Source organism: Vanessa atalanta, chromosome 3, assembly GCF_905147765.1.
Source record: "Vanessa atalanta chromosome 3, ilVanAtal1.2, whole genome shotgun sequence".
NCBI classification, from domain to species: domain Eukaryota; kingdom Metazoa; phylum Arthropoda; class Insecta; order Lepidoptera; family Nymphalidae; genus Vanessa; species Vanessa atalanta.
Window position 1 is genome coordinate 6767060 of NC_061873.1, and position 26634 is coordinate 6793693.

Consider the following 26634-nt stretch of genomic DNA (forward strand, 5'->3'; position numbering starts at 1 on the left):
ATAGGCTATTAAAATCTATAAAACAAACTACAGAAAACAATTATTACTATATTAATTATAAACTATTTTAGTTTGATTGCCTTATTGGTTAGTAGCTAGATATGCTAGGCTGCAATTCGGAGTTAGCCCAGGTCAGGTCGACAGAGTTCCCAAGACTTGCTAACTTTTATGTGTCAAAAAATTCTCAGTAACAATCTAGAGATGGTAAGTTAAGTGTGTAACTTATGTGGCTTGTAAAACACGTAAAGCCTAGATCCTGTCCCTGAACGGTCGTGTCGGATTTGCCGTCCCAAGATGATTATGTTACACTTTGTGCACACACTTGTGCTTTATAAATATACCCTGCATATTACGTTAGTCCCCCTGGAGATTGGCTATCATGGCCAAAATCTTGGGAGGATATATTATAAGCCTATATAATAATAATAATTTATATTAACACATGCATCATAATCATTGATGTTCTTTATATAATCAAAATTTAATGTTTCTAACAGATAACTATATATAGTACATGCTTGCCCTTTAGGCAAATTTTGGTTCTCGTGCAATACATCAATGCAGTTTGAGCAGGTTGATATGCACTTTGGTATAGCCAAGCATGTTATGTAGAATACATTTAACTCAAGACAACAAAATCTACACAAAAATGGCTTTATAAATATTGCAAATAATTTGGATCAACTTAAAAATACAAATCTCTGAATAAAAATAGTTTTTTTTTTCTTATAATCTGCTGTCTACACATTTGAATTAGGAAATATAAGTAGTAAAATACAAAGATATTTTAATCAGTTTATTGTGTCAATAACACTTAAGACTGTGCTGCAGCTGGAGCAGCGGTGGCAGCAGCCTCTTCACGAATGCGGTCCTTTTTAAGAGTACCCATGAATGCAGCCTTGTCAGCTGGTGTCTGGAAGCGTCCATGACCGAATTTGGATGAAGTGTCAATGAACTTGAGGTTAATCTTTTCAAGTGCTGCTCTCTTTGTGTGGACACGCAGGGACTGAAATTAAAAATATAGAAATTAAGATAAGGATTATTAATAAATAATGGTTTATTTGGACCATAGGTGTATAAATTTCGATGAAATATAATGATAGTTACATAACGACGAAAAACTATATCAAAAAAGTATGTATAGCATTACAATTAATTCTACACTAATTCCAATTCTATTCTAAGTCCCTAAGAATAGAGATGAAAAAATCAATAATAGTTCAAATTTTTTTAGAATAAACCTTTCTATCCAACTAATTATACCGATATTACTCTAATAATCATTTTTTATTCTATGTGCATGGTCATTAAGTAAAATTACAGATAATCCATACATTTTAGAAAGTAACTCAAATGACCTAGAATTACAGAAAGGTTTTTTTAGTGTATGAAGTGTTTTATGAACAGAAACATATGTACTTGCAATTATTGCATTGCGCTTTAATTACTTAAAATGCAATACTATTAAGAGGAATATGTAATCAAATAAACATAACACTTACTTTTCTTAAAGTGATGACACGCTTTTTAGGTCCCATACAACAACCCTTAATCATGACGAAATCGTTGTTGACTTCACCATAATGAGGGAAACCACCCATTGGAGTGATAGATTTCTCAGACAAGTCGTATTCAGTAGAAGCATTGTTCTTAATAACTTTGCCATCCTTGGTGTGGATTCCTAAAAGAAACAAAATTATAGATTAAATTTTGATATAAGTCATATTAAAAAAAATAGCATTTCAATACAATCTAGTTTTAAGAATTATTTAAAAAAAAACGTTAGTAAAATGACTCTCTTAGTAGTAAGTTACCTTGTCCAATTCTGTAAATCTTTTTGTTCATTTCAGTACGATGATGGTAGCCCTTCTGACCAGCACGGGCAACAGTGAACGAAACTCTTGAAGGATGCCATGCTCCAATACAGGCAACTTTACGCAAACCCTTGTGCGTCTTACGAGGGAGCTTCTTAGTATGCCAACGTGAGGTTACACCTATATCACAAACATTCATTATAAATCAAGAAAATTTTACATTTATATTATATTAATTTTTACTTGTGTTTTTAAATTTACCTTTGTATCCTTTACCCTTGGTGACACCGATACAGTCAATCATCTCATCCTGAGTGAAGACAGAGTCGATAGGAATAGGCTTCTCAAGGTGTTCCCTAGCCCATTTTACTTTGTCCTCAATGGTTCCACCATTAACTTGGATTTCCATGATATGGGCTTTCTTTTGTCTCTGCTTAAGAAGTTTCATTTGAGTGTGTGCAATAATTCTGACAACACTGCAGTAACGAATCATCTTTTTGAAATCCTTTTCAATGGACTTGCGTCCAAGTTCATCCTGCCATTTCTTGCTTGACTTTGTGAAAGCCTTCTTCTTGCACTTATACCTAATCGGAGGACAAAGGTATAGAGCCTGCTGTAAGAAAAACCAGGTAGCCTCTTCATTGAGCGGAGACCACTTGGTAACAATATGCACATGGCATATTTACAATAAACCCTCATCTAGCGAGAGGAGAGCTTTAAAAGTAATGATTAGATATTGATATTAATTGGATAAATACGTTAAAATAATTAATTGTAATCACACATACCAGTTCTTGTAGAAGCGACGGCGGCAATCTTCCGACATGTGTTCAGCCCATACAGTCAACAGAGCGCGTAGACCGTGTGGTGTCTCAATGTAACCAACGACTCCAACACAGACCATGGGAGGAGTTTCAATGATGGTTACAGCTTCTACGATTTCCTTCTTGTTGATCTCTAAAAAAATACAAGTATATAAAGTAAATGTTAAACGCTATCCACACATGTTGAAAATTTTAAGGTTATGTATATTAATAATAGTATATATTCAAATACTTACTTGAACCAGGACGGTCAGGTTCACGGACCACGTGGGTCATACCAGCTTTGTAGCCGATGAAAGCAGTAAGATGCACAGGTTTGCTGGAGTCATCTTTAGGGAAAGCCTTCACCTTACCACGATGGCGACGGGATCTCTTCTTGGGATAGAATCCCATGGACCCATGGCGAGGTGCTGAGAATTTCCTATGCGACTGAAAAACGGGAAATACTGGTATGAATATAAGTTGATAGGCAACCAAACTTCATATTTTATAAAGCAATTAATCAGTCCGCCCTAGTACAATCTTCATTTTAATTCAGGTTCTAACCGTATAAAATTGTAAGTTTGTATCATCATTTTATCTTCAATCACAAAATTAAATTACAAATAATAATCAAATAAATATACTTCATATTTATTTAATAGTTAAAACAAAATAAGTTAAAGTTAAATATAATTATGATTACAAAGATAATTGGGGATACAAAAATGTGATAACCTACCATGTCTGACGACTATCGCAACAAAAATGGCCGAGTCGAAAGAGATTGACGTTGCACTAGGACAAAATTTGACACTAGTAATAGTAAAGAATATCAGCAACTAGTGTTGCCTTAAAATCGATGTTTTGACGATAAAGAACGTATAATATAAGTCAAATATAGTAGTTCAATGAGATTAAAATTTAAATTAAATTTTTCTTTTACGTATCTATATAATATCATTGGTGAGATCGGCATAGTAAATTTATAATTATACAAATTTATATTGCCTTTACCACAACTGGCTGGATCTACAGGAATTGATTAAAAATATCGTGTAGTAAATTGCTTTAGTCCGTAAAATTTTTTATTCTTCTTTATTATGATTTCTTCTCTCGTATGATCGAAGAATATTTATTTTTATATTCGTTAACAATTTATTTTTATACTTTCTGATTAATTATTCGATTTATTATTCGTAAAAATAATGGGAGACAGAAAAATTGTGTACTACTTTTCCTGAAATAAATTTATAAATTTCAATAAAAAAATAATCAAACCCCGAAGAAGGTTTAACTATTAAAATGATCCTATGTATTCACTGTATTAGTTCACATTATGCAATATAGTTTGACACAAAATTATCAAGTCAAAAAATCTGCTCTCGGCTTTACATATATACAACACTCTCTTAAAATCTTAGAATACATTTAGACATTAATTGATGCACGGCAATATAAATACTACTAAGAAGTAAGATTTGAACACAGATGTATATAATCTGTATGGAAAGGTTTATTTTGGCTTCATTTGTGTTTCTTTTTCAAAGAGATTAACATCGTATTTTATCTTTTCTGCTAGGATTTTTTTAAAAGACATAAAAAAGGCTGTTGCCATTATAGACGTTGTAATTTTATTGAACTCATTGGAATTAAACGTGATGGTGTAACCATGTAACCAACAACTTACTAACTAGGTGTAACATTGACGTATAATTTATGAAGAAATTATAGTATTCGATTATCTTGTCAAATGTATTGTCATACTTTATTATATACAATTCTTAAAGTTAATTAAAGCCAAGTTCTCTTATGGTTTTGTCATTTATGTATCAATTTAATTAACTTTAAATATGTCTCAAGACATACTAGATAGACTTAGATACTACACATTCATTTTCACAAGGCACAATGTCTCGCTATCTCCGACCTGACAGATTTGAGATAGAACCGAATTCTAGCAATTCTGACTTAAAATGGACTCATTGGCGATTTACATTTACAAATTTTTTATCAGAAGAAATCTCCACTAATACTCCTGACTCTATGAAACTGATGTTGTTGGTAAATCATTTAGCTCCAACAATTTTTTCATATATTCGTGATTGTAAATTTTACGAAGATGCTATTAAATTACTTGATAGTATTTACATAAAACCTAGAAACGAAGTTCTAGCACGGCACATACTAATTACGAGAAAACAGCGACCGGAAGAAACAATTTCCGAATATTCACGAGCTTTGAAACTCTTGGCTCATGACTGTATCTTCCGAAACGTTACTGCCGAAGAACACGAACAACAAACGATTAGAGGAGCATTTATTGCAGGTATAAGTTCTCAGAAAATTCGAGAGCGTCTTTTAGAAAATATTACAATTACTATGGATGAAGCTTTAAATCAAGCTATATCATTAGAAACGGCAGAAAAAAATTCAGAAATAATTGCTGGTAACACAAATTCTTCGCAACTAAATGCATTTTCTAATAATATAAATGATTTTAATCAAAATGTGGCGGTATCTACTACACAACGGAGACGCTGTTTCTTTTGTGGTGGCAACATACATCAAAGAATAAAATGTCCTGCTTTTAAAGTCACATGTCAACTGTGTTCTAAGCAAGGCCATTTTGCTAAGGTTTGTCGAAGCGGTAATCAACAAACTGCAAATGCTCTTACTACTGACACATGCTTACATTATTCAAATGAAAGTTTCTTAGCTGCATCGCCTAGTAGCTTACAAAATGCTACCGTACCTATTTTTATAAATAATATACGCGCTGATGCCTTGATAGATACAGGAAGCTCCGTCAGTTTTATCAATAAGAAATTAGTACAAATAATGAATTTAAAAATAAAACCCTGTAAACAGACGATTACTTTAGCATCGTTGACTCATGTATCCTTCGTAGAAGGAATGTGCCATGCTACAGTTAAGTTACAACATCATATTTATCAACAACGTCAACTTCTAATAGTTAACAATCTTTGTGCAGATATCATTATTGGCCATGACATACTAAAAGATCATTCGAAATTAGAATTTAAATTTGGAGGTAATAGAGAGCCTTTAAAAATATGTAACGTTATGAATGCCTCTGTGCCACCAGTGTCTTTATTTACTAACTTATCATCTGATATTAAGCCTGTGGCGGTAAAATCTAGACGATATAGTAAAGAAGATAGCGATTTTATTAATACTGAAATTTCGAAGCTTTTAGCAGACGGAGTTATTGAACCCAGCGTTTCACCTTGGCGTGCCCAAGTCCTTGTTGCTGGAGGAGGAATTCACAGAAAACGCTTGGTAGTAGACTATTCGCAAACTATTAACAGATTTACATTGTTAGATGCATACCCTTTACCAAATATAGAAAATGTAGTATCCGAAGTTGCAAAATATAATTATTTCAGTCAAATAGATTTAAAAAGTGCCTACCATCAAATCCCAATATTAGAAAAAGAAAAAATTTTTACTGCCTTTGAAGCTGCTGGCAATCTATATCAATTTACCAGAATACCGTTTGGAGTTACAAATGGAGTAGCAGCATTCCAACGAGCTTTACATTTTATAATTAAAACAGAAATTTTGAAAGGTACATTTTGCTATTTAGATGATGTTACAGTTTGTGGAATGGATAAAGGTGATCATGATCAAAACTTAAATTGTTTTATGGCTGCTGTGAAAAAGTATAATTTAACCATAAATGAACAAAAATCTACATTTGGTGTCAATTCTATTAATCTGCTTGGATACAATATTAAAGATAATACTGTCAAGCCTGACTCTAATAGATTAAAACCATTATTAGACCTGCCACCCCCAACGAATAACAATGAATTAAAACGAACACTTGGTTTATTTGCTCACTATGCAAAATGTATCAATAATTTTTCACAAAAAAATAAAACCATTGATTGGCATTAAGTCTTTTCCAATTGATGATACTGCAAAAACTTGCTTTGTATCCTTAAAATCAGAAATAGAAAAATCAACTTTAGCCGTTATTGATGATAATGATATTCTTACTGTCGAGACTGACGCATCAGAATTTGCGATTGCTGCGTCACTATCTCAAAAGGGGCGACCTATAGCTTTTTTTTCTAGAACACTTTCAGATTCAGAGCAACGCCAATCTTCAATCGAAAAAGAAGCATGCGCTATTGTAGAGAGTCTTCGCAAATGGCGTCATTATTTAATTGGTAAACATTTTTTACTTTTAACAGATCAACGCTCTGTTGCATTTATGTTTAACCAAAATCATATCAGTAAAATAAAAAATGAGAAGCTTGAACGGTGGCGTCTCGAATTATCTTGTTTTAAATATGACATAATTTATCGTCCGGGTAAAGAAAACACAGTTGCTGATGCTTTATCAAGAGTGTGTGCTCATATGAATGTCGATAAATTACGTGAACTGCATAATTCCCTCTGTCACCCTGGCATTGTAAGAATGATGCATTGGGTTCGCATGAAAAACTTACCGTATTCGGTGAATGATATAAAATCTCTCATACAGTCTTGCCAAATATGTGCAGAAATTAAACCTCGGTTTATGAAATCTAAAGGTCAATTAATAAAAGCTACAGCACCTTTTGAGCGATTAAACATTGACTTTAAAGGACCTTTACCATCGAATACTCCAAATAAATATTTATTAACAATAATCGACGAATACAGTAGATTTCCTTTTGCATATGCCTGTAAGGAAATAACAACTGCAACTGTTATAAGATGTTTAAAAGATTTATTTTACACTTTTGGAACACCGCTTTATATTCATAGTGATAGAGGATCTGCTTTTATTTCTAAAGAGTTTACAGAATTTCTAAGTTCCTTGGGGATTGCATGTAGCAGAACAACGCCTTATAATCCACGTGGAAATGGTCAAGTCGAGCGTCTCAACGGCACTTTGTGGAAAATAATACAACTTGCTCTTCGTACAAGAGAAATGCCAATTGAAAGCTGGGAGCAATGTCTGCCAATGTCCTTACATGCAATTCGCTCACTTCTTTGTATACCAATTAATACAACTCCACACGAACGACTATTTAATCATCCTCGTAGATCACCTCACGGAGAATCGTTACCCTCTTGGTTAATTAATTCCTGGACCTGTGCTAATGAAAAAAAATATACGCAATAAAAACGATCCATATGTTGAAGAAGTTGAACTATTACAAAGTAACCCCTATTACTCTTTTGTGAAACATAAAAATGGGCGGGAATCAACAGTTTCAAATCGGAACTTAGCTCCACTTCCCACTCCAATAGAACACTACATAGATAAAAATTTAGAAGAACAATTAAATAATTCAACTACAAATAGACAGCAAGAACAAGAAGATATCGTAGATGTTTTCTATGACTCAGAAGACCGAAATATAAATGCGGAGCATATTGATGTTCAGGACATACAAGAACCTTTAACCTAACCTAATCTAGCCGTTAAAAAAATCCAATTAAAGTTTTGTTCATTTTCAAGAATTTGTTTAGTTAAATCTAACGGACGTTGATACTGCCTGATAATATTAGTATAGCCTTCTCAATCTGTGACACCGAGTACGTCTGAGGATCAACATCTTAGGAGATCCGAAAGGACAAGACGAACTCCATATTATTTAAAAGATTATAATTGCGTGTTAGAAAATGTTAGAGGGGGTGAATGACGTATAATTTATGAAGAAATTATAGTATTCGATTATCTTGTCAAATGTATTGTCATACTTTATTATATACAATTCTTAAAGTTAATTAAAGCCAAGTTCTCTTATGGTTTTGTCATTTATGTATCAAACATACCGTTAAACAAAACAAAAAAACGTGTTATATAGCACAAATTGATGAAACGTACAAAAGGCTTAAAGATATTCAGTAGCTATTTTATGTATATCATGTCTTTATTGTTTTTTCATAATACAATAAAATAATTCAAACAAAATAAACAAAATTGTGCAACTTTTTATAATCTCTGGATTGCGCTGTCAAATATAAATTGTCAAATTATTAAAAAAATAATATTTTCTTAGCGCTTGCTTCCTGTATGGCTAAGGCTTAGAAATTGAAATTCATATACTAGATTTTTTAATATTTAACTTAAGATAATCTTGTTTTCTAGTTACTAATTATATTGAATTTGTTAGAATAAATAAAAAAAACCCTTGTAACGAAATAGTAAGCACTATTTTACGTAAAATGTGTGGAATGTAATAGTTTTGTGTTAATTTCCTCATTTAAGCTACAGTTCTTCATTGTGTTTAATACTCCATTAAATAAGAGAGAAATTAAGATATGGCAGGTCCTATAGAAAGGATTCAAGTTCTCGACGACATAGAAAAAGATATAATTACATGTTTACAATGTGCAGGTTTGTATAATAATTACATTTATCTTTTTCTATATATTTGTTTTATTTTACGCGATTAAATACCTTCCGAAGTAATTTATTTTTTCTTTTGTAGCTCAAGCATTATTGGAGTTAGGTAAAGAAAGATCAAGTCAGAAGCAAGCTGAGAGTAATACCTCTCAATTTCTCAGGACTTTAAGTCAGGTTGAATCTAAATTAAGTGATCAAATAAATTATTTGACACAAGTGTCCACTGGCCAACCACATGAAGGATCAGGTTATGCATCACAAAAAGTATTACAGATGGCTTGGCATCGCTTAGAACATGTACGCTCCTGGGTAAATGAACTTGAAAGACACAAAGCATCTCACTTAGCTGCAGGAAATAGAACAACAGTTGGTGTCATAAATGGCAATATGACCTCATCTGGAACAAGCACTCAATAAGTAGGTTGTATTAACATAAAGCTTATGAAATATTTAAGATAATAGTCTTGTGAATGTGTAACTGAAAGGTAGTGAGAGTGAATCACCCTTATTGATCATTGTCGTATTAAATTATATAAAACATACTTGTGTTTTTTTTTAACCAATTGTAAATATCTTAAAATTATATTTTTTAATTGTAATTGCATAAAGTTCAGTATGTGAACTAAACATTGAATTAGGCTCTTAACTTTATTTGGCACAGCAATTGTTGTTACTATGTTTAAAGTAAGTACTTCAATATTGAATTTGATAAAACATAAAGTTTTTTTAAAATTTATATTTAGGAATAATTTTAAAAGTAAAAATATTACATTTTTGGCTATTTTTTAATACTTTTGCCAACATACATACACATAAAAATGTGTTAATTTATGTACCTACACAGTACACATTTTTATATCTGTCTGTAAATTCTTGGCTTAGATTTAGAATAACAAATAATTAGTTCTTTTTTTTTCAAATTTCATGATTGAAGTATCTATATATAATGTATACAATTTATTAATATTGTTCTCTAATAACACATGTTGCCAAGCTCATTTACTAAAACGAATTCAGGTGCTGAGAAATGATTATACATATTATATGTATAAAGACTCGCTAGTACAGTTCATCGACGCGGTGATCGCGTAATTGATATCGATGCCAATGGCCAGGTATTTAATTAGCAATGCAACTATAAATGAATATTTAATAAGAGGTATAATTACTTACAATCGTAAAAAAAAATCTATTTAAATATCAAATTTTAATAGTGATCAATATAACTGCTTATTTTAACAGTAAAAAATATATCATGTCTAAAACATGAAACGAAAATCGTTTCATGTTTTAAAATATTTGAAACACGATATTTTTTTGTAAATCGTAGGTTTTGTAAGTTGGTGAGCTTGTAAGCGACGAGCTTATGATCTTAAGAAGGATTTGTAAAACGGAAAATACTATTCGATAGTCCCAAACTAGGTATGACATCTACGAAGTGCGAACGCTAACTTGTTAGGTTACAGAAAACAAACACACCGAGGGTCAAGTAGAGGAACCTCATTCATCACTACCACTACCCGTCCTCGTCTAGGCGAATGATGGACTAATAGGCAGTAAGCATAACGTCGGCGAAGCACCCCTAGGACATGCATATTTTGAGCCTTTAAGTGGGTTCCCCTCCCCAGATTCCGCTGCGTAGGTACTTTACAACCTAGACTGGCAAAAGAAAACAAAATTATTATGAACTTACGATAAAAGAAATTTTATATGTATAGTTAAAGAAATATCTCTGTTGGCAATATTTTTGAAAGTTATTTCTTTGATCGCGCGGTGCGTTCACTAGGTCCAAGGCCCTCACACCTCTGCCTACGCACACTCCGCTAACACTTGCAGTACTCAGTGTACTTAGTACTATGTTTGTATCTCTAAGCACAGATCGAGAACATATATACTCCAAGCGGAGCCTCTAACTTCTAGAACACTGATCGTCTTTTGTGATTACTCAATGATGTGACCGTTACAATACGTCATACTGTAATGTCGTGTTTTGCTACGCAAAACGATATCAAGTGCGTAGTTTGCGCGACCATTGTTGTAGAATATTTTAACTTATCAAAATATTACATAATTCTAAAACTTTATAAAACAAAATACATTATCCTATAAAAAAAACCTTCATAATTCTTAAAACAAATATTCTATTATTTTCAGCATTGAATATATTCAAGGGTGTTAATAAAAGATTATACATACTGCCAGTAAACAAAAATTTATTTTATTAAATAGAAATATACAATGATATATAGTGAGAAATGTTACATGGAATTGATATTTGTGCTTATAAATTATAAGTTGAGAATGTTACGATATTTTCTATTTTAAGGTGTAAAAAATATATTTTAATGATAACTGAATAAATAAGAACTTTTATTTAGAAAACATTCCAATTGGATCTAATGTTTTAAAAATAAGCATACTGTATAGAAATCTTCTTTTGCTATAAATCCGTGTCTTTTTATGGTCTAGAGCACAAATGACAAAGAAATACAGAAAATGCATCTCAATTTAATATGTACATAAAATGCATGTTAACAAACTAAACTATTTCAAATGACAAATGCTTTTAACAATAATACTACACATTGATAAAAACACAATTATTTTACTAATACATACATACATTTAATAAATTAATAATAATACATTCCTCACTATAATTAAGACATTGCTATCATATCAATTAAATGTGATCATCATAAGGGACAGTTTTTGCAGAAATCATTATATATGAAAAGTTAAATTGAAACTTTTCTACAAAAAAATAAAATGTATTGTAATGAATGATTGTCAAAAAACTTAAGTCCCCTTATGGTCATAGTTGAAATCACTCCTCTTTTCAGCTTCGTTGATTAGCATTTGACTTTCTAAATTTTTCTATATCATCTAAAGACCTTTTGGCTTTAGTTGATATATCATCCATGGATCTTCTTGCTGTAATTGTGATGTCATCTAATGACTTTTTTGTCTGTGATAGAAGCTCATCTGTGCTTTTGCAAGCTGTATTTGCTAATTCCTTTATCTCAGAATCTAATTTTCCTATGACCCATTCAATAGCTTGACGACCTTTTCCTGCATTTAAGGAAATTTTATTTGTCAGCAAATCTTCCATGTAGCTACTTAGTGGCACACCCTGAAAGAAGAAATAATATTTACGAATTTATGAAATGTTCACAAAAGTGCTTTTTTAATATAAATATAAAATAATAATAATAGACTATCCTTAAAAACTGTAATCTATATTTATATATTCAATTTTTAATTAATAGCTTTTTAACCCTTCTTTACCAATCCTCTAATTTTACCTAACATCACAATAAAATTTAATTATTAACTGTTTAAGATTTAAAAAAAAAACCTTTTATGCATTTTATAATGCTTTAATTTTAAATAAGATGAATTAGTTAATTTTAAGTGTAATAAACATTTATTTGAACTGTGGAGTTGAATAATCATACACTAATTAAAATTAGCTTCTGTCAAAATCATGACAGTTGAATGTTAGTACTTCAGCAGCGAAACAATTTCAATTTCTTGGTTTAAAAATTATCCAGCTCTGATCACAAGTGGAGAGTTGCTATATCACTCCAAGATCCAAGTGTTTAAATGATTTTTGTGACTAGAATCTTAAAAATTATTATTTAAAAAATGATTAAAACACATACTACTAGATAAGCATCTTATTCAACTATTAAGAGAACCGTTAAAAGTTCTATTATGAATTAAGCCTATGTGTCATCTATAGCATATTTTTTGACATAATGTATTAAAAACTAACAATTTGAAGAAAAGTGCTAAATGCATTTAGGTGTTACAAAAGTGTTTGTTAAAATATTTATTTAACAACTTCAAAAAAAGTATAAACAGCATTGGTTAATCTAAGAACTACAACTAAGAAATTAACATTTTCAATTAAATAAATGAGTATTATTTTGAGACTCTTGTTTTTATATAAATTACACTATGTAACAGTTACCCTCACAAGCCTGTCTTATAAATTTAAATTTGTAAAAGACTGACAGGCACATATTGTACAATCAACAGAACAAAGTGCTTGTACACATTCCATAGCTATATACTTACATAACTCAATATATTTATAGATACTAATTTGAACAAAGAATGAATATCAAATTAGGACAAGCACACAGTGCTCAGTGATAAATTACAATAACCTAAACCTCAATTAATAAAATTGCTGTCAAATGTATTTTTATTTACATATACATAATGAGTTTTATAGTTTTTTTTTTATTTTCACTATGCAGAAAACTAAATGGTCATCATCCTTATAGAAAAAAAAAAATCTAAAGCAATTTACTGCTATATCAATCCTTAAGCCTTCACTAACATATCTATTATTAGACAATTACATTACAATCTTTGCCAAATTTTATCTTTTTGTCAAATGATAGTACAAAGTATTTAGTCTTGTGATTTGCTCAAATCTATATGATTATGAGTTTTATTTTGATGCACAAGACAAATAACCTGCCTTCAATTCAAAGCAATATGTAAACATTGGTTTTTGATATTATAAATAATAAAACAGTAATTGTTATTTTTTTTATCATTTGTTACTGTCAAAAGATTACATATCAGTCATTACTATGACCTTCAAGATAAAAACATATCTAAAAAAAATTTGCAACAAAAGTTTGAAGACACAGATACTTAATTTATAATAATGATTTAAATACTCACTTGTACAGTAACTACAGCTTCTTGTGTTAGAAGAGTTTTAGCAGGATCAGAAGGATGAGGAGTGTACTTAACTGTTTCATCAACAGCAATATAACGACAAAATGTTAAATTTGATGTTTTCAATGTCATTTCACGCTCATTAGGATTCACTTCTGACTTTTCACTGGCATAGCAAATCTTAGCTGTGCCAATTAGCTGAAATTAATTTACATTGTTTAGTTACATTAGGAATTTGTCTTAATGCTTTGTTTTTAGTTATTTACAACCAAGAATTTTATTAATTATAAGTTATAATAAACTTACTGCTTGTGCCCATCGCGGAAAAAACCACTTTGAGCTGACGAGTCTATGTGTGTGTAAAATGCCGTCTACGACCTTCCTATCAACAACATCAATCCCTACAACAGCTGGATTCATTGGGTTAGGGTATTTTCTCCATGCTGCTTGTGCAACAGTTTCCCATGGGTGGCTGCAACAATTTATTAAATTAAATCATTTAGTCTTATAGAGATTTTTATCAACGTATCTTTGTCTCTGTTGCGTCATAACATACTTGAAAGTATGTTCTGATGTCCAAATCTTCATTTTTTACTTTATATATAGCTCTGGAAAGGGTTCTAAATAATAATGGTTATCCCATTAATTTTATAGAAATTTAAATTCGCGTAACATTACGTTAGCAACAACATAACTACACTCCCACACTTCCGTCGTCACAAAATGGACCTTTGATATCAATTGACAGTTGTCAACTTAAATATGTTGACATTTGTGAAAGTAAAATATAACAGATTATAAAATTAAACCTATACTTTACTTTACTTCATCTAAGTACAGTAGGTGCAGTCAGAATTCTCGAAATATCTATTTTTTTTTAAGTGGAAAATCATAACATTTTTATGTAGTAGTAATATTCGATGAAATGACACTAATACACACGCAGAAAAAAAAAAAAAATCGATGGCTTTACGAGCTTCCCGCGGGAAGCTTCTGGAATGCATGATTCAGAAATTTATTTCGTCGGTCGACCTCTGGATAAGAGACAATGAGATAAGTGCTTATTTTTAAATGCAGTTAGCATTTAAAAATAAGTGTATATTATATTTTTACATAAATCCAAATATAATTAAAATGTAGACGCAATAATTCAATAGTAAAAATAATAAGTACGTATAAATATAATAATAAAGTAGGTTTCAATAAAAAAAATCTAATGAATGACATACTAAACACAGTCTAGACCTGTAGCTTTATCAGGATGAAATTATACACAGGACTTCCTTTTGGAACGTAAGAAATAATTTTTAAATTTTAATTACTTAAACTTCTTATGTAAATAATGGATGAAAGTTTGAATGGGAATTCGTCATTTTTGATGTTAGAAATAATATGGAAATCGTTATTTAGGCTTCTGAGTTAAAGATAGATTTTAATGCTTTTATTGAAATTTAATACCAGCAGTAACCAGCAGTCAATAAATTAACTTTCGGTAGGTACCTATGTGAAACTTCGAAAAGGTTTAAACTCTACTTATGACTCATGAGTAAACGGCAATCTCTACAACTCCAAAAACATTTTTATATTTCATTTCAATTTTAAAATGCATGAAATGTGAATGAATAAAAGTTTGCATGGAAATTCGCTATTTAAGAAGATAAAATTGGGTATGGAATTTCGTATAAATGTTCGCTATTATTTTTGTAGTATATATTGAAATAGTTTTTAGACTTTTGTCTATAAGTAAAATACAACATGTATTTTACTTATAGACAAATATATATACTTATAAATAAGTTAGAGTGTTTTTGAAATTAGCATATTACAGAGTGTAATTGATTATTATTAATTAGTCGTAAAAAAATGTATACAAGTTCGAAAATTTTCAATGTTATTATAAATGTGGCAATTGAAAAAAAAAAAAGGAAAATATAAAAGTGTAAATGTTGTAAAGCGAAATATTTATGCTGTTTTCAAATAATTTTTGATCTGAATTTTTGTTGTGATAAAAAGATAATATATATTTTAAGCGTCTCAAAATGATTACAGCGAAAAATAAATGGAGTATAGATTAGATTCGGAAGTATGTTACTTTGTTTTTTCAATGGTACTGCATTTTAAATACACTACATTAATTTAAAACTTACTATGATAGATACGGCACTCGAGGCATATATGATTTTTTTATTTAAAATCTGTTTTGATTTGATTCATCTTTGTCGTTCAAACTAGTATAAGGAAGGAAGGAATTATTATCAATCGTTGACAAAAAGATTTACAACATCGTAAGCGTATTTAAAAAAAGAATTCAGCTAATTACAAATTATATACTGGTTACAAACCAATAAAGCAAGAAAACCGGGTAAATCCCGTACATATACAGATGTATCTGAAAAAATTGAACTAGAAGAGACATAGATAGAAATAATTGAAAAAAATAGAATAGGAAAGGAAAGCCAAAGCCAAAGCATTGAAGCATAGTTTTAAGGAACTTAATTCAAGAAAAAAGAAAAATAAATAAAAAGCGATGATGATTGCGAGGAATCTGAAGGATTGCAATTTAGCTTGCGGGAGAGTTCAATATCTCCAGTTACTTTAAAAACGGACGAAGAGACTAATGATCGTAGTATTAATAATAACAATTTAAGTGTAATACCAGCGAATATTAAAGATAATTGTTATCTTTTGGTAAAGTTTGAAAAAAAAAGACTTCTTAGTCATTATTCGGGGGCACAGATGAAAATATCTTATCTTCGGAAGAAACCGGGATTATCATGGTCATTATTTTTCCCTAATGTAGAAGACATACACACTCTGTGTATCAGTGATACCGTCATGATCCTCCCTTATCCTCAATCACGAACGGGCTATACAACTAGAATGGCAAGACTTTTTACTTTTGTAGTTAATTTAAATAATTATAATGTGCAATAAGTTCCAAAGTAACAACCAAATGTATAGTTACCTACTTTAAGTTTGAATTGTCATAGACTGTTCAACGATCTCATACAAAATGATTGTAAGCATCTCATTTAGACTGTTTGTTAAGCTTAGATTTATCAATAAGTAAATTAAGGATGAACGATTTTATTTTTTTGTTATTTTTCTAAAAAAAGACTTATGGATTACGAATCAAGTCACATATTTTTAAGTTACTTCTTTGATAAATCAATATTTTTGTAATAATTAATAAAAAAATAACGACGTTAATTGGCTTTTTAAATACCCTGTATGAATCTACCCCATGGCGTACGAAAGTATCACACCTATTGTACGAACGTACCCCATACGTGAGGTACATTCGTACAAATATCTTATCGTAGAAAAATGGCTCTAACCCTTTATAACCTTTTGGCATAATAGTTTCAGACTTCTTTGTATCAAACTACAACATATTTATTACAATTAAGTACATAAACTAGATAAATTCGACAAATAATCACATATTTAAAAATAAAATCTAAAAACTGTTCGAAGGGTAACCACTTTCCCCTATTATCTACATTAATTTTATCGCCAAAGTATCCCTTATACTCATCCCTGTATTCTGTTTATCTCTATTGTAAAAACATAATGAAAATACAAGGTGTAGAATATTTATGTTATCCTTATTTGAAAAAGATTTAAAAAATATATCATGGTATCAAAAATTCATATGGTCGAATTTAACTTCATATTTAGTTATGTATACATTTACTTTGCTCTGATGGGCATTTAGCATCGCAGTTATTATGTAGTGCTCTTTGTTTTTCATGCATTGGCAATTGGCATTTGTTGTCAGATCATCAGATGTCTCAGATGTCGTTTGGATTGGGTCATGATACCCGGCTCATAAATCACGAGTGAATCTGATTCGTTATAAACTCAGAAATCTGAAGTCTTCTACTAACTAATGTTTTCTGTCATCTGTGTTCATGTGTTGCTCGTTAGTCGTTTTATTTTGTAACAAGATGAAGTACATAATTCTCTTTTCACATAAACACTATTAAATTAATTTAAAACTTAATTATTTTATTTTGATAATATATCACATATAAGTAAGTGTAGTAATATAATTTTAAATTGCATGTACTGAATTATTGATCGGAAAAGGTAAGAATAAAATGAATATGTTACATGTCGGTTGAGTAATAATAACATAAGCATGATAAGGCGGCCTATCGATTAAGATAAAATAATTACTGTGATTTTTGTTGATGATTGCTTTGGTCACTTTTTAGTTTTAGCTCGAAAGTGGATGCATTATGTCTAATAAAACAGAGGAAAATGCCGTGCGGTATAGGAGAGCCCAGAGTGTTACCAAAGCTGAAGAAATTACTGAAAAAGAAAAAAAAGCGCGAAAATCTCAGTTAGACAAACCGTAAGCAAAGTTAAATCATTAATTGTAACATTTTTAATAATGGAATACTGTAGCATTATTAGACTTTGAACATTAACAACGGACAACATATTGATGAATCATAAAAATGAAATTTTTGGAGTATACTTAGTATACTTATCCTTTGTGAAAAGTATACATAAATTATATATTTTAAGAACTTTTTTTCAGTTGTCACAAACCTCGGGATTCACTTTTCTCATGGAGCTCGGAGTTTACAAATTTTACTGGATTAGTGAATTGGGGTTTTCTGATGTTAACCATAGGTGGACTACGGTTGTGTCTTGAAAATTTTTTGAAGTAAGATTTTTAATGAACATAAAAATAGAATTTAAAATTACTTTAAACTTATTTTATTCATTTGGTCTTTATTTATGATGGTATTTATATGGACAAATTGACAATTCCCGAAATTTGTAAGTAAAATAGCCATGTTAATGCATAATCAACATTCACTGTTTTTCAAATATATTACTACTTACAGGTATGGTATACGTGTTAATCCATTTGAATGGATTATTGTTTTGACTGGACATAATGAGGGTTACAGTCATCAATATCCATCTGTGATATTATTAATATGTAAGTATCAATATATATTTACATAATTATTGTAATATTAATTTTTGCAAATTTAATGTATGCATATTGTGTATTTGTAATTAATTCAATTGATAATGTTTTGTCTTGACTTTTGAATCTATTTTATTGTGTGTGTGAAACACTGTACAACATATTTAGTGTAAATGTATACCAATAACAAATGGATACTCAAAAAATACAACAGTAGCTATTGTGGTACTCGGCAAATAGCGTTAAAGTCTATTAACTTCAATAATACCCATATCCACTTTTTAATTTCAAGATTAACTGCCATGCCAAAGCTCATTTCCTTATTTGTCTTAAATGCCTTTTAATCTTAAGAGTTTCTAGTTTTGTTTTTTATCTGTATGCTTACCATACAGTATCTTTTATAACACAAGCAATAACAACTGGATTTCAGTTAGTGTGGTGCCGGCTGTTACATGTTTGTTGATTGAAAAGGCTATAGCAGTGGTAAGAGATCTTACTGTTCTATAATATTTTTTATAAATACTAATTCAGATTACTAAGAATATAATTTTTATTTAATCACAGGAGATACTATCACAAAAGCTTGGAGTTAGTCTACAAATAATAAATATGGTTTCCGAGATAAGCTTGCCTGTAATCATATTGTACTTCAAGGGAACCCAATTTAGTTTTGGTTTGTATTAAACATGTTTTATTAAACAAGCTTACACCAACAACTCTATAATAATTACTTGTTTAATCTTACTTTAAAGTATTAAAAATGAGACAGCTTACTATTATTTTCAACTTTGGTTTTTAATAGATACCTCCTAAAATTGCTTATCAATATACAATTTTCCAATTTTAAATGCTAAATCAAAAACATTACTTAGCACAAAATAATTTATTGGTAAATTGAAACCTGTACAAATAATATTCTTAGTAGTAATTAAAAGATATATTTTTTTTTTCAATTAATTAATTGTATTTTTATAATTTCAGTTGGCATTACAACAGTATGCACAATATACTTAGTTCTTTTCTTAAAATTGTGGAGCTATTGTCAAACAAATCATTGGTGCAGATTAGGAATGAAGGGAAAACAATACAAAAATACATTAAGACGTCAAAGTCTATCAGCACCTAATTGGAGTAAGTAATAATTATAATCACACTAGGTTTAATGTAATTGTGGTTAGTTCAGTGGTAGTTTTTTAGTATGTCAAGTATGTTATGTCAATCTTTTCAATGCTTAGAAATATTGGTACACCTACACATGCATTAAAAGATTCCTGTTATACAAGATATAGTGGGAATCAACTTCAACATATTGGTCAAACAGAGTAGTAAAGACCAAAAAATTTACTTGGGGGCACATAGGGCATAATAAAAGCCCACGTGGTAAGCACACATTCATCACATTCTACCACCAAACAACAATACCTAGTATTGTTGTGTTCCCGTTTGAAGGGTGAGTGAGCTAATGTATCTACAGGCATGAGTGATATAACATCTAATGTTCTCAATGTTAGCCAATTGGTTGTGTAAGGAATGGTTAATATTTGTGATAGTGCCAATCTCTAGGGGTGGTAGTAACCACTTACCATCAGGTGGTTGGCGAGTTCACCCATTATATAAAAAATAAACTACTTTGACATTGAATAGACGCGACATTATTGGACGCGATCATGAATATTATTTATGATATTTTTACTCTTTATGGATTTGCTATAAAATGTCTTTCTGAATATTGGTGTTATTGGAGCGTGAAAATAAAATTTAAGTGGTATAGTATTGTTTTATAAATGCACAAACTGTTTGTTTGCATAATATAGCAGAGAAATTAAGAAAACACCTGGAATATTTAAATCTTATATGTATACTAGTATGTGGTTGTGTTTCATGGCTACATTTTTGAAGCAATGTTCACGGAAGAAATAGAGTGTCAATTTTTTTTTATGTAGTTTAATCTTTTAAAGTCAAATGCTCAAATAAAATGCATAAACAATTTTAGATTTAACAATGTGTATATTGTAATTCCAGATGAACTAGTTAATGCTGAACATGAGCGTAAGTGAGATATTGAATACAGCACTGAATGCTGGATGTGCACTTAGTTTTATAATATGTATATTTTTTGCAGCTTTTGTTTCCTAAACATTTTGTAACATTTGGTGATTGGTTCGCTTGCACTAATAGCATTGTTATTCTCTATGTAGGAAGTATGCACAAAATATTTAAAGCAATTACTTTTCAAAGTAGTATTGTTTTTGAAGAAATATTTCCAAACTACTAACTAAAAGACGTGTCAATATATCAACAGCACAACTCCTAGCGATGTGAAAATCGCAGTTTCGTTTATGACCTTGATGACCTTGGGCTATTGTCATCCCCATAAGCCTTAGGTTTAACAGCAGGGAATTTCCACTATTAGTAAAATAGACACATAGGCATTGCTAGTAAAGTTTTCTTACTAAAAACACTATTTCATCAGGCGTAATGATATAACTCTTTTTATTTTATTAGGATTTCTACGAAAGCTATTCAGTTAGTTTAATTAAGAGATTGTGTACATTAAAAACAACATTTGTTTTACATCTTTACCCACTAGTGTTGTTCAAAAATTGTACGCCAAAGTGGAATTTTCGATGAATATTTACAAATGTATTTTTGAATGCAACAGTTATTCACTAAAAACCACAAATAGAAGATTTTTTTAGACAAATCACTTATAATAAAATATATTTTTCTTAAACAAATTGTCTTTAATTCATTATTACTAATTCAATTCAATTAATTGTTACGGAAACCAAACTCAGTAATCAATGAATATGCATTTTTAACATGTTTTAGAAAAAAAAAATGTCTCAATTAATTCGTTAGGAGTAAGTAAAGATTGCGTTATTGTGTGATAAAACATAAAAAGAACTGAAAGAGAGTAATTACATTATACATTTTTGCATTTTCACTATTAAACAAAGTTTTTATCTTCTTTTTTTATATTCTATTTTTTATTTTTTTTATTTTATACATGATGTCTTTAATTTTTATATTAATATATATCTTTGCTTCTTATCTTTTATTAAATGCTACTTTACTATAGTAAAAAACTGATGCAATTATTTTATGTAATTGTATTTTTTATTGTACTAACTTATATAAGCATCAATGTTAATTTTTTCGTTTAATATGTACTTAATTATAACTTCAATTCTATTGTGTGTTTACTAATTGTGTGTTTTGCTTTTTTCCCCATATGTATTTAAAATCATTTTATCCATGTGTGTGTGTTGTCTTCAGAAACGTTAGAAGATGAGAAGCACGACTTTGTATCAGCTGGTTTAGTGAAATACCCGGATAATTTGACACTTAAAGATCTATTTTATTTCTTATTGGCACCAACACTTTGCTACGAATTGAATTTCCCCCGCACTACACGGTAAGATTGATTAGTGTTCACTCGTATTATTGACGGAGGAACTGCGTTTCTCTGGGTTACAGTAATTAATGTTATGAGTTTATATTAAACACAAATTTGTTCAGGATAATAATAAATTTGATGTTTGTATTAGTTCGAATAACTGCTCGTAAGGACCCAATTCCAAATTTTAGTAGTTGTAATAGTATTTGACTATAAAAATCTACTACAGTAATCATTTAGAAAACTGCATGATAATGTAGACAACATTAGGCTTCTTCCATATGCACCACACTCTGCTAATGTTAAGATGTTTTAGTAAATATATATTATTATTAATAAGTAGTTATTTCTTGTAAATAGAGATAGTGGCAGTATTCTTGTTTTTATTTTCTATCTATCTATCGTTTTTACAACACAAAATATAAATATTTAGTTCATATCATATATTTTAGAATATTAAAATATATATTTATTAGTAATTTTGATATATGACTTGAAAGTGATGGTGTGTAAGCACCGCTGGTCAGGTACCACCTACACATTATATATTCTATCGCCAAATAGCAATACTGAGTAGTGTCGTGTTCCCTCTTGAAGGGGGAGTGAAACAGGCTCAAGGAACATAACATATTTGTTGCCAAGTTTAGTGGTGTATTGGCAATGTAATCGATGCTTACTTCACTACACTACATCAGGTCATCCATTCGCCATTCTGCCTTTTTATTTGTAATAAAAATATTTACATATTTTTTCCAGAATAAGAAAAAGATTCTTAATTAAAAGAATAATAGAAGTTGTGTTCGGTATGAATTTGGTAATGGCTTTATTCCAACAATGGATGATACCTTCTGTGAGAAACGCCGTGGATCCGTTCTCGGAAATGGGCTTCGTAAAGATGACAGAACGACTGTTGAAATTAGCCGTAAGTAGTATATTATTTGAATTATGTAAAATAAAGTTAGAGGGAACTGAAAACTGCGAAAGTTGATTCATAGTTACTTTTAGAAAAAATTATAGAATTATTAAGTCATAAAGTTAACAGTAATGTTCCATTGTCAGAATTATTTTTGTCATTTTGTTATTGTCCAAAACGCGGCTCGCTCGCCGCGCATGGTCGGTGAAAACTCGTTAATTGCTGGGGTGATAACCGCCTTAAACTTCGTACATACATAGCTTAATTAAAGTATGATTGTATCTAACATAAGTTATGATTTATTTATTATAGATACATTAATATTTTAAATAAATATTTCCTTGGTGGTAGGGCTTTGTGTAAGCCGCCTGGGTAGGTTCCACCCACTCATCAGATAGTTTACACAGACACACACAAACAGTAGTACTTAGTATTCTTTATAAGCCGAGCCAGTGTAACTATAGGCACAAGGGACAAAAAAACATCCTAATTTCAAAGGTTTGGAATGGTTAATATGTGTATCTTACAGCCATTGTATTGTATTATTTATTATATTAGATGGATACCACCAGGTGGGCCATTTGGTCGTCCATCTACATATATATCAAAATATTTTTAATAAATACAAAAATCGTAGAATATATAATCCTAGGATAATAAATATTTAGGATATTCGGGTATAATGCATCTTTTATCAACAACCATTTTGTTTTTTTTTTTTTTTTTCAAAATTGTCGCCTTAATTTTAAAATTCGTATGACATAGTTCGTATGCGTGAAAATATAGTGTCCGATTTCTGTTTTCCAGGTACCCAATCATCTCATCTGGCTGTGTTTCTTCTACCTCAGTTTCCATTCATTCCTCAATCTCATGGGAGAGTTGTTGCATTTCGCTGACCGTAACTTCTACAGCGACTGGTGGAATGCGAACAACATCTCCGTGTTTTGGAGCTCCTGGAACATGCCCGTCCATTTATGGGCTGTCAGACATGTTTACATTCCTATGACGGAGATAGGATATACTAAAGGGTCTGCCAGTATAGTTGTATTCTTTATATCGGCATTCTTTCACGAATACTTGGTGAGTACAACGTCGGTTAAATTGTATGGACTTTTTATATTTTTTAAAATGTTTCCACTGACTTGTAGAAAATATACAATAATAAAACAAATTGATGTTATGATCATATACATTCGGTTTGGATTAGGCAAATTTTTGTATACCAACAAAAAAAACGTGATTTGAACGTGAACATGAACGTCATTTGAATTGTCATTGATTATATAGGATCCTACTTTAACATTTTCATTTTAAATCGAATCTTAAGCGTTTATTTCAATTGCGGTTTGTCAGATTTTGTCATTTTTAAGCTTGTGTGTGTAACTGCGAATGTGTGTATAATCACAACTATATATAGTCAAGCCAATTGATATTAAGCTTGGTGATGTTATTACATTCCATATATATTTTTATGGGTTTTATTTTCCAATGTATAGAAAATAAAATAACGTACCAATCATAATAAATTATTGAAATAATTATAATATATTGGATTGGACACAATTAATATATAAAAAATAAAAACTGAGTAAAATATTAAAATTGCTTGTCACTTATAGTAACCTTAAATTTAACGGTGCTTATGATTTCTTGAGTAAGGTACTCACTAGTAGTATCACATATTACCTTAAAAAATTGTAGTCTAATTTTTGTATATGCCTAAACGAAAAATCGACTTTTTTCAGCCAATCTGTTCATCATACTTTAAGTAACTCATTAATAATTGAGTCACAGTCCCATTACTTAAAATAAAATGCAGTATATTACATTAATTAATCAATTCAGATTTAAAAGATTATTTTGGAATTTCAGGTTAGTGTACCGCTGCAGATGTTTAGGGTATGGGCGTTTTTGGGGATGATGGCGCAACCTCCTCTGTCTGTGATATCCCGCGTAGTAGAAAAGAAGCTTGGGGCTCGATGGGGCAATATCATTGTATGGAGTTCACTCATTTTGGGACAACCGCTCGCTATCATGATGTACTACCACGACTATGCTCTGGCTCATTTTGCCCCACAACAATAATTACTGTGCATGAATTATCACAATTTGAAAAGAAAAGTAAACAATTTTTTATGTATTTATAATTTTTAGCAAAGGAATATTACATAAAGCCACACTAAATTTATGCAAAATAAAATAAATCAATAAAATCATAACAAAATATTCAATTATATTAGGAAGAAAGTATAAATTAAAAGGAGCTCATGATTAACTCACAAGATTATTCAAATTGATGATGTTGCATTTACAATTTATGCATTTAATGCATTAAAATTTCATTATTATTATAAAAAAAGGCATATCTATGCATTATCTTACCTTGAACTGGGCCCTAAATATTTGTATTTAGTCAAAATTAAGCCAAATATTATGTATAAATATATATTTTCTCTTTGAACGAAATTATTTATAGTAAAATAATTTAGGTGGCACCGATTTGTCTTTTGATGTATATTTTTAAATGTAATGTAATTTTTTTTATTAATAGATTATTATAATTATCATTTATTGAATATTCTCATAATTATCAGAAAATGGATGCATTTTTAGTATTTTTAAATGTGGAAGGTGGTTTGCATTCCAAAGAGATTTCATGACAATGGTACAAATTATGAAGTTATAACTTTTATGCAATGTTTGCCATATACAATAATAAAGTAGTCTCAATGAGAATTATTATAAATATATATACTAGTTAATTATTAAAATCTATGAAAAGTTTAATTAAAAAAATATTATTATTATTTTATGAATATAAATATTACAATTTTATTTTTTATCAAGTTTAGGATTCCTTAAAATGAAGACTGAAGCGAATCAAATCAATTAATCTGTCACAATTATTAATGGGAAATTAATGTTTTATAAAATCGACATTATATATATACATATATAATGTTGTCTGTATTGTTTTAAGGAATAATAATTATCAATTAAATTACTGATAAAAAAGTTCGATAAATAAATAATTAGATGCTGGCTCATTAAAAGGTATAAGTAATAATTATGTTAAGTAAATATGGTGATTAGGTATTTAGGCATTTATATTTATATAGGGGGTATTAGTATAATGTGCTTTTATAACTTTTTTTAAATGGAACAGGTACTAAGAAAATCATGCATGCGAAGTTAGGTTTCTGTGATAAGATATCTTTCAAGAGTAATAATTATTAATGTGTTCAGAGTATAATATTTTAAAAGGATTTATGAAATGTTGTATGTAATTATAAATTACCAATAAATATTTTTTTACACGAATTACGATTATTTTAACGACAATTTACCCCTTACTTTACATAAATAATCTTGTTTTGTTTAATGGCGATTTAACGCATTCTTGTTTCTTACATTAAATCCACGAGCTTTTCTATTTTTTATAAAAAATAACTTAAAAATTGATTAAAACTGTACTTATAAAATATACGCATATAGATGGAGCGTAGCGTTATTAATAATTATTTACAAACCTAAATAGTGATAACTTGGATATACAATACTTATTGAAAGTACTTATAAAACTACTTAAAAAGGTAAATTTTAGTTGCATACACACAAACAAGATTGCCCAAATTGATTCAAACCAAAATCAAAATATTCTTAATTCGAGTAAAGTCAT

General features: G+C 29.8%; 4 protein-coding genes and 1 non-coding gene across 10 annotated transcripts; 2 read left to right on the plus strand and 3 right to left on the minus strand.

Moving 5' to 3' along the window:
• Positions 1 to 783: 783 nt before the first annotated feature.
• On the minus strand, positions 784 to 3497 carry LOC125076889 (60S ribosomal protein L3). The gene is made up of 7 exons (XM_047688617.1): positions 3360 to 3497; positions 2875 to 3067; positions 2603 to 2771; positions 2076 to 2398; positions 1815 to 1994; positions 1503 to 1681; positions 784 to 1006 (listed from the first exon to the last, which is right to left on the minus strand). The coding sequence occupies exons 1-7, from the start codon at positions 3360 to 3362 to the stop codon at positions 815 to 817; spliced, it is 1239 nt and encodes a 412-aa protein (XP_047544573.1). The 5' UTR covers positions 3363 to 3497; the 3' UTR covers positions 784 to 814.
• Positions 3137 to 3213, minus strand: LOC125077469. Its single transcript, XR_007120761.1, has one exon. It is a non-coding gene; the product is annotated as a small nucleolar RNA U43 (small nucleolar RNA).
• Positions 3498 to 8599: 5102 nt separating the features above from the next.
• LOC125076890 (mediator of RNA polymerase II transcription subunit 11) lies at positions 8600 to 9532 on the plus strand. Its single transcript, XM_047688618.1, has 2 exons — positions 8600 to 8981; positions 9076 to 9532. The coding sequence occupies exons 1-2, from the start codon at positions 8906 to 8908 to the stop codon at positions 9405 to 9407; spliced, it is 408 nt and encodes a 135-aa protein (XP_047544574.1). The 5' UTR covers positions 8600 to 8905; the 3' UTR covers positions 9408 to 9532.
• Positions 9533 to 11183: 1651 nt separating this feature from the next.
• LOC125077370 (protein slowmo) lies at positions 11184 to 14432 on the minus strand. Its single transcript, XM_047689296.1, has 4 exons — positions 14248 to 14432; positions 13998 to 14163; positions 13695 to 13889; positions 11184 to 12123 (listed from the first exon to the last, which is right to left on the minus strand). Exons 1-4 carry the CDS (start codon positions 14277 to 14279, stop codon positions 11830 to 11832), a joined length of 687 nt encoding a protein of 228 aa, XP_047545252.1. The 5' UTR covers positions 14280 to 14432; the 3' UTR covers positions 11184 to 11829.
• A 3047-nt stretch (positions 14433 to 17479) lies between these two features.
• LOC125077179 (diacylglycerol O-acyltransferase 1) lies at positions 17480 to 26276 on the plus strand. 6 transcript variants are annotated; one of them, XM_047689020.1, is made up of 12 exons: positions 17480 to 17616; positions 17912 to 18051; positions 18241 to 18369; positions 18554 to 18651; positions 19073 to 19125; positions 19207 to 19315; positions 19624 to 19773; positions 20665 to 20691; positions 21922 to 22060; positions 22799 to 22964; positions 23763 to 24035; positions 24828 to 26276. In XM_047689020.1, the coding sequence occupies exons 2-12, from the start codon at positions 17936 to 17938 to the stop codon at positions 25038 to 25040; spliced, it is 1473 nt and encodes a 490-aa protein (XP_047544976.1). In that variant the 5' UTR covers positions 17480 to 17616; positions 17912 to 17935; the 3' UTR covers positions 25041 to 26276. The 6 variants fall into 6 exon arrangements, with proteins under 6 accessions (XP_047544976.1, XP_047544975.1, XP_047544974.1 ...); XM_047689019.1 differs by having other exon boundaries at positions 17483 to 17783; positions 17918 to 18051; XM_047689018.1 differs by having other exon boundaries at positions 17483 to 17728.
• The last annotated feature ends 358 nt before the right edge of the window (positions 26277 to 26634 follow it).

What these genes read in the sequence shown, in the direction of transcription:
- LOC125076889 (XM_047688617.1), bottom strand. An exon ending in ACCTGACCGTCCTGGTTCAA is followed by an intron (nt 2,772 to 2,874) that starts GTAAGTATTTGA and finishes GTATTTTTTTAG; the next exon opens with AGATCAACAAGAAGGAAATC. An exon ending in CGTCGCTTCTACAAGAACTG is followed by an intron (nt 2,399 to 2,602) that starts GTATGTGTGATT and finishes TCCTCCGATTAG; the next exon opens with GTATAAGTGCAAGAAGAAGG.
- LOC125076890 (XM_047688618.1), top strand. Translation starts at nt 8,906, where the DNA reads ATGGCAGGTCCTATAGAAAGGATTCAAGTTCTCGACGACATAGAAAAA. An exon ending in TACATGTTTACAATGTGCAG is followed by an intron (nt 8,982 to 9,075) that starts GTTTGTATAATA and finishes TTTCTTTTGTAG; the next exon opens with CTCAAGCATTATTGGAGTTA.
- LOC125077370 (XM_047689296.1), bottom strand. Translation starts at nt 14,279, where the DNA reads ATGAAGATTTGGACATCAGAACATACTTTCAA. An exon ending in TTCCGCGATGGGCACAAGCA is followed by an intron (nt 13,890 to 13,997) that starts GTAAGTTTATTA and finishes AATTAATTTCAG; the next exon opens with CTAATTGGCACAGCTAAGAT. An exon ending in AAGCTGTAGTTACTGTACAA is followed by an intron (nt 12,124 to 13,694) that starts GTGAGTATTTAA and finishes TTCTTCTTTCAG; the next exon opens with GGTGTGCCACTAAGTAGCTA.
- LOC125077179 (XM_047689020.1), top strand. Translation starts at nt 17,936, where the DNA reads ATGTCTAATAAAACAGAGGAAAATGCCGTGCGGTATAGGAGAGCCCAG. An exon ending in TCTATCAGCACCTAATTGGA is followed by an intron (nt 19,774 to 20,664) that starts GTAAGTAATAAT and finishes TTGTAATTCCAG; the next exon opens with ATGAACTAGTTAATGCTGAA. An exon ending in CATTCTTTCACGAATACTTG is followed by an intron (nt 24,036 to 24,827) that starts GTGAGTACAACG and finishes TTGGAATTTCAG; the next exon opens with GTTAGTGTACCGCTGCAGAT.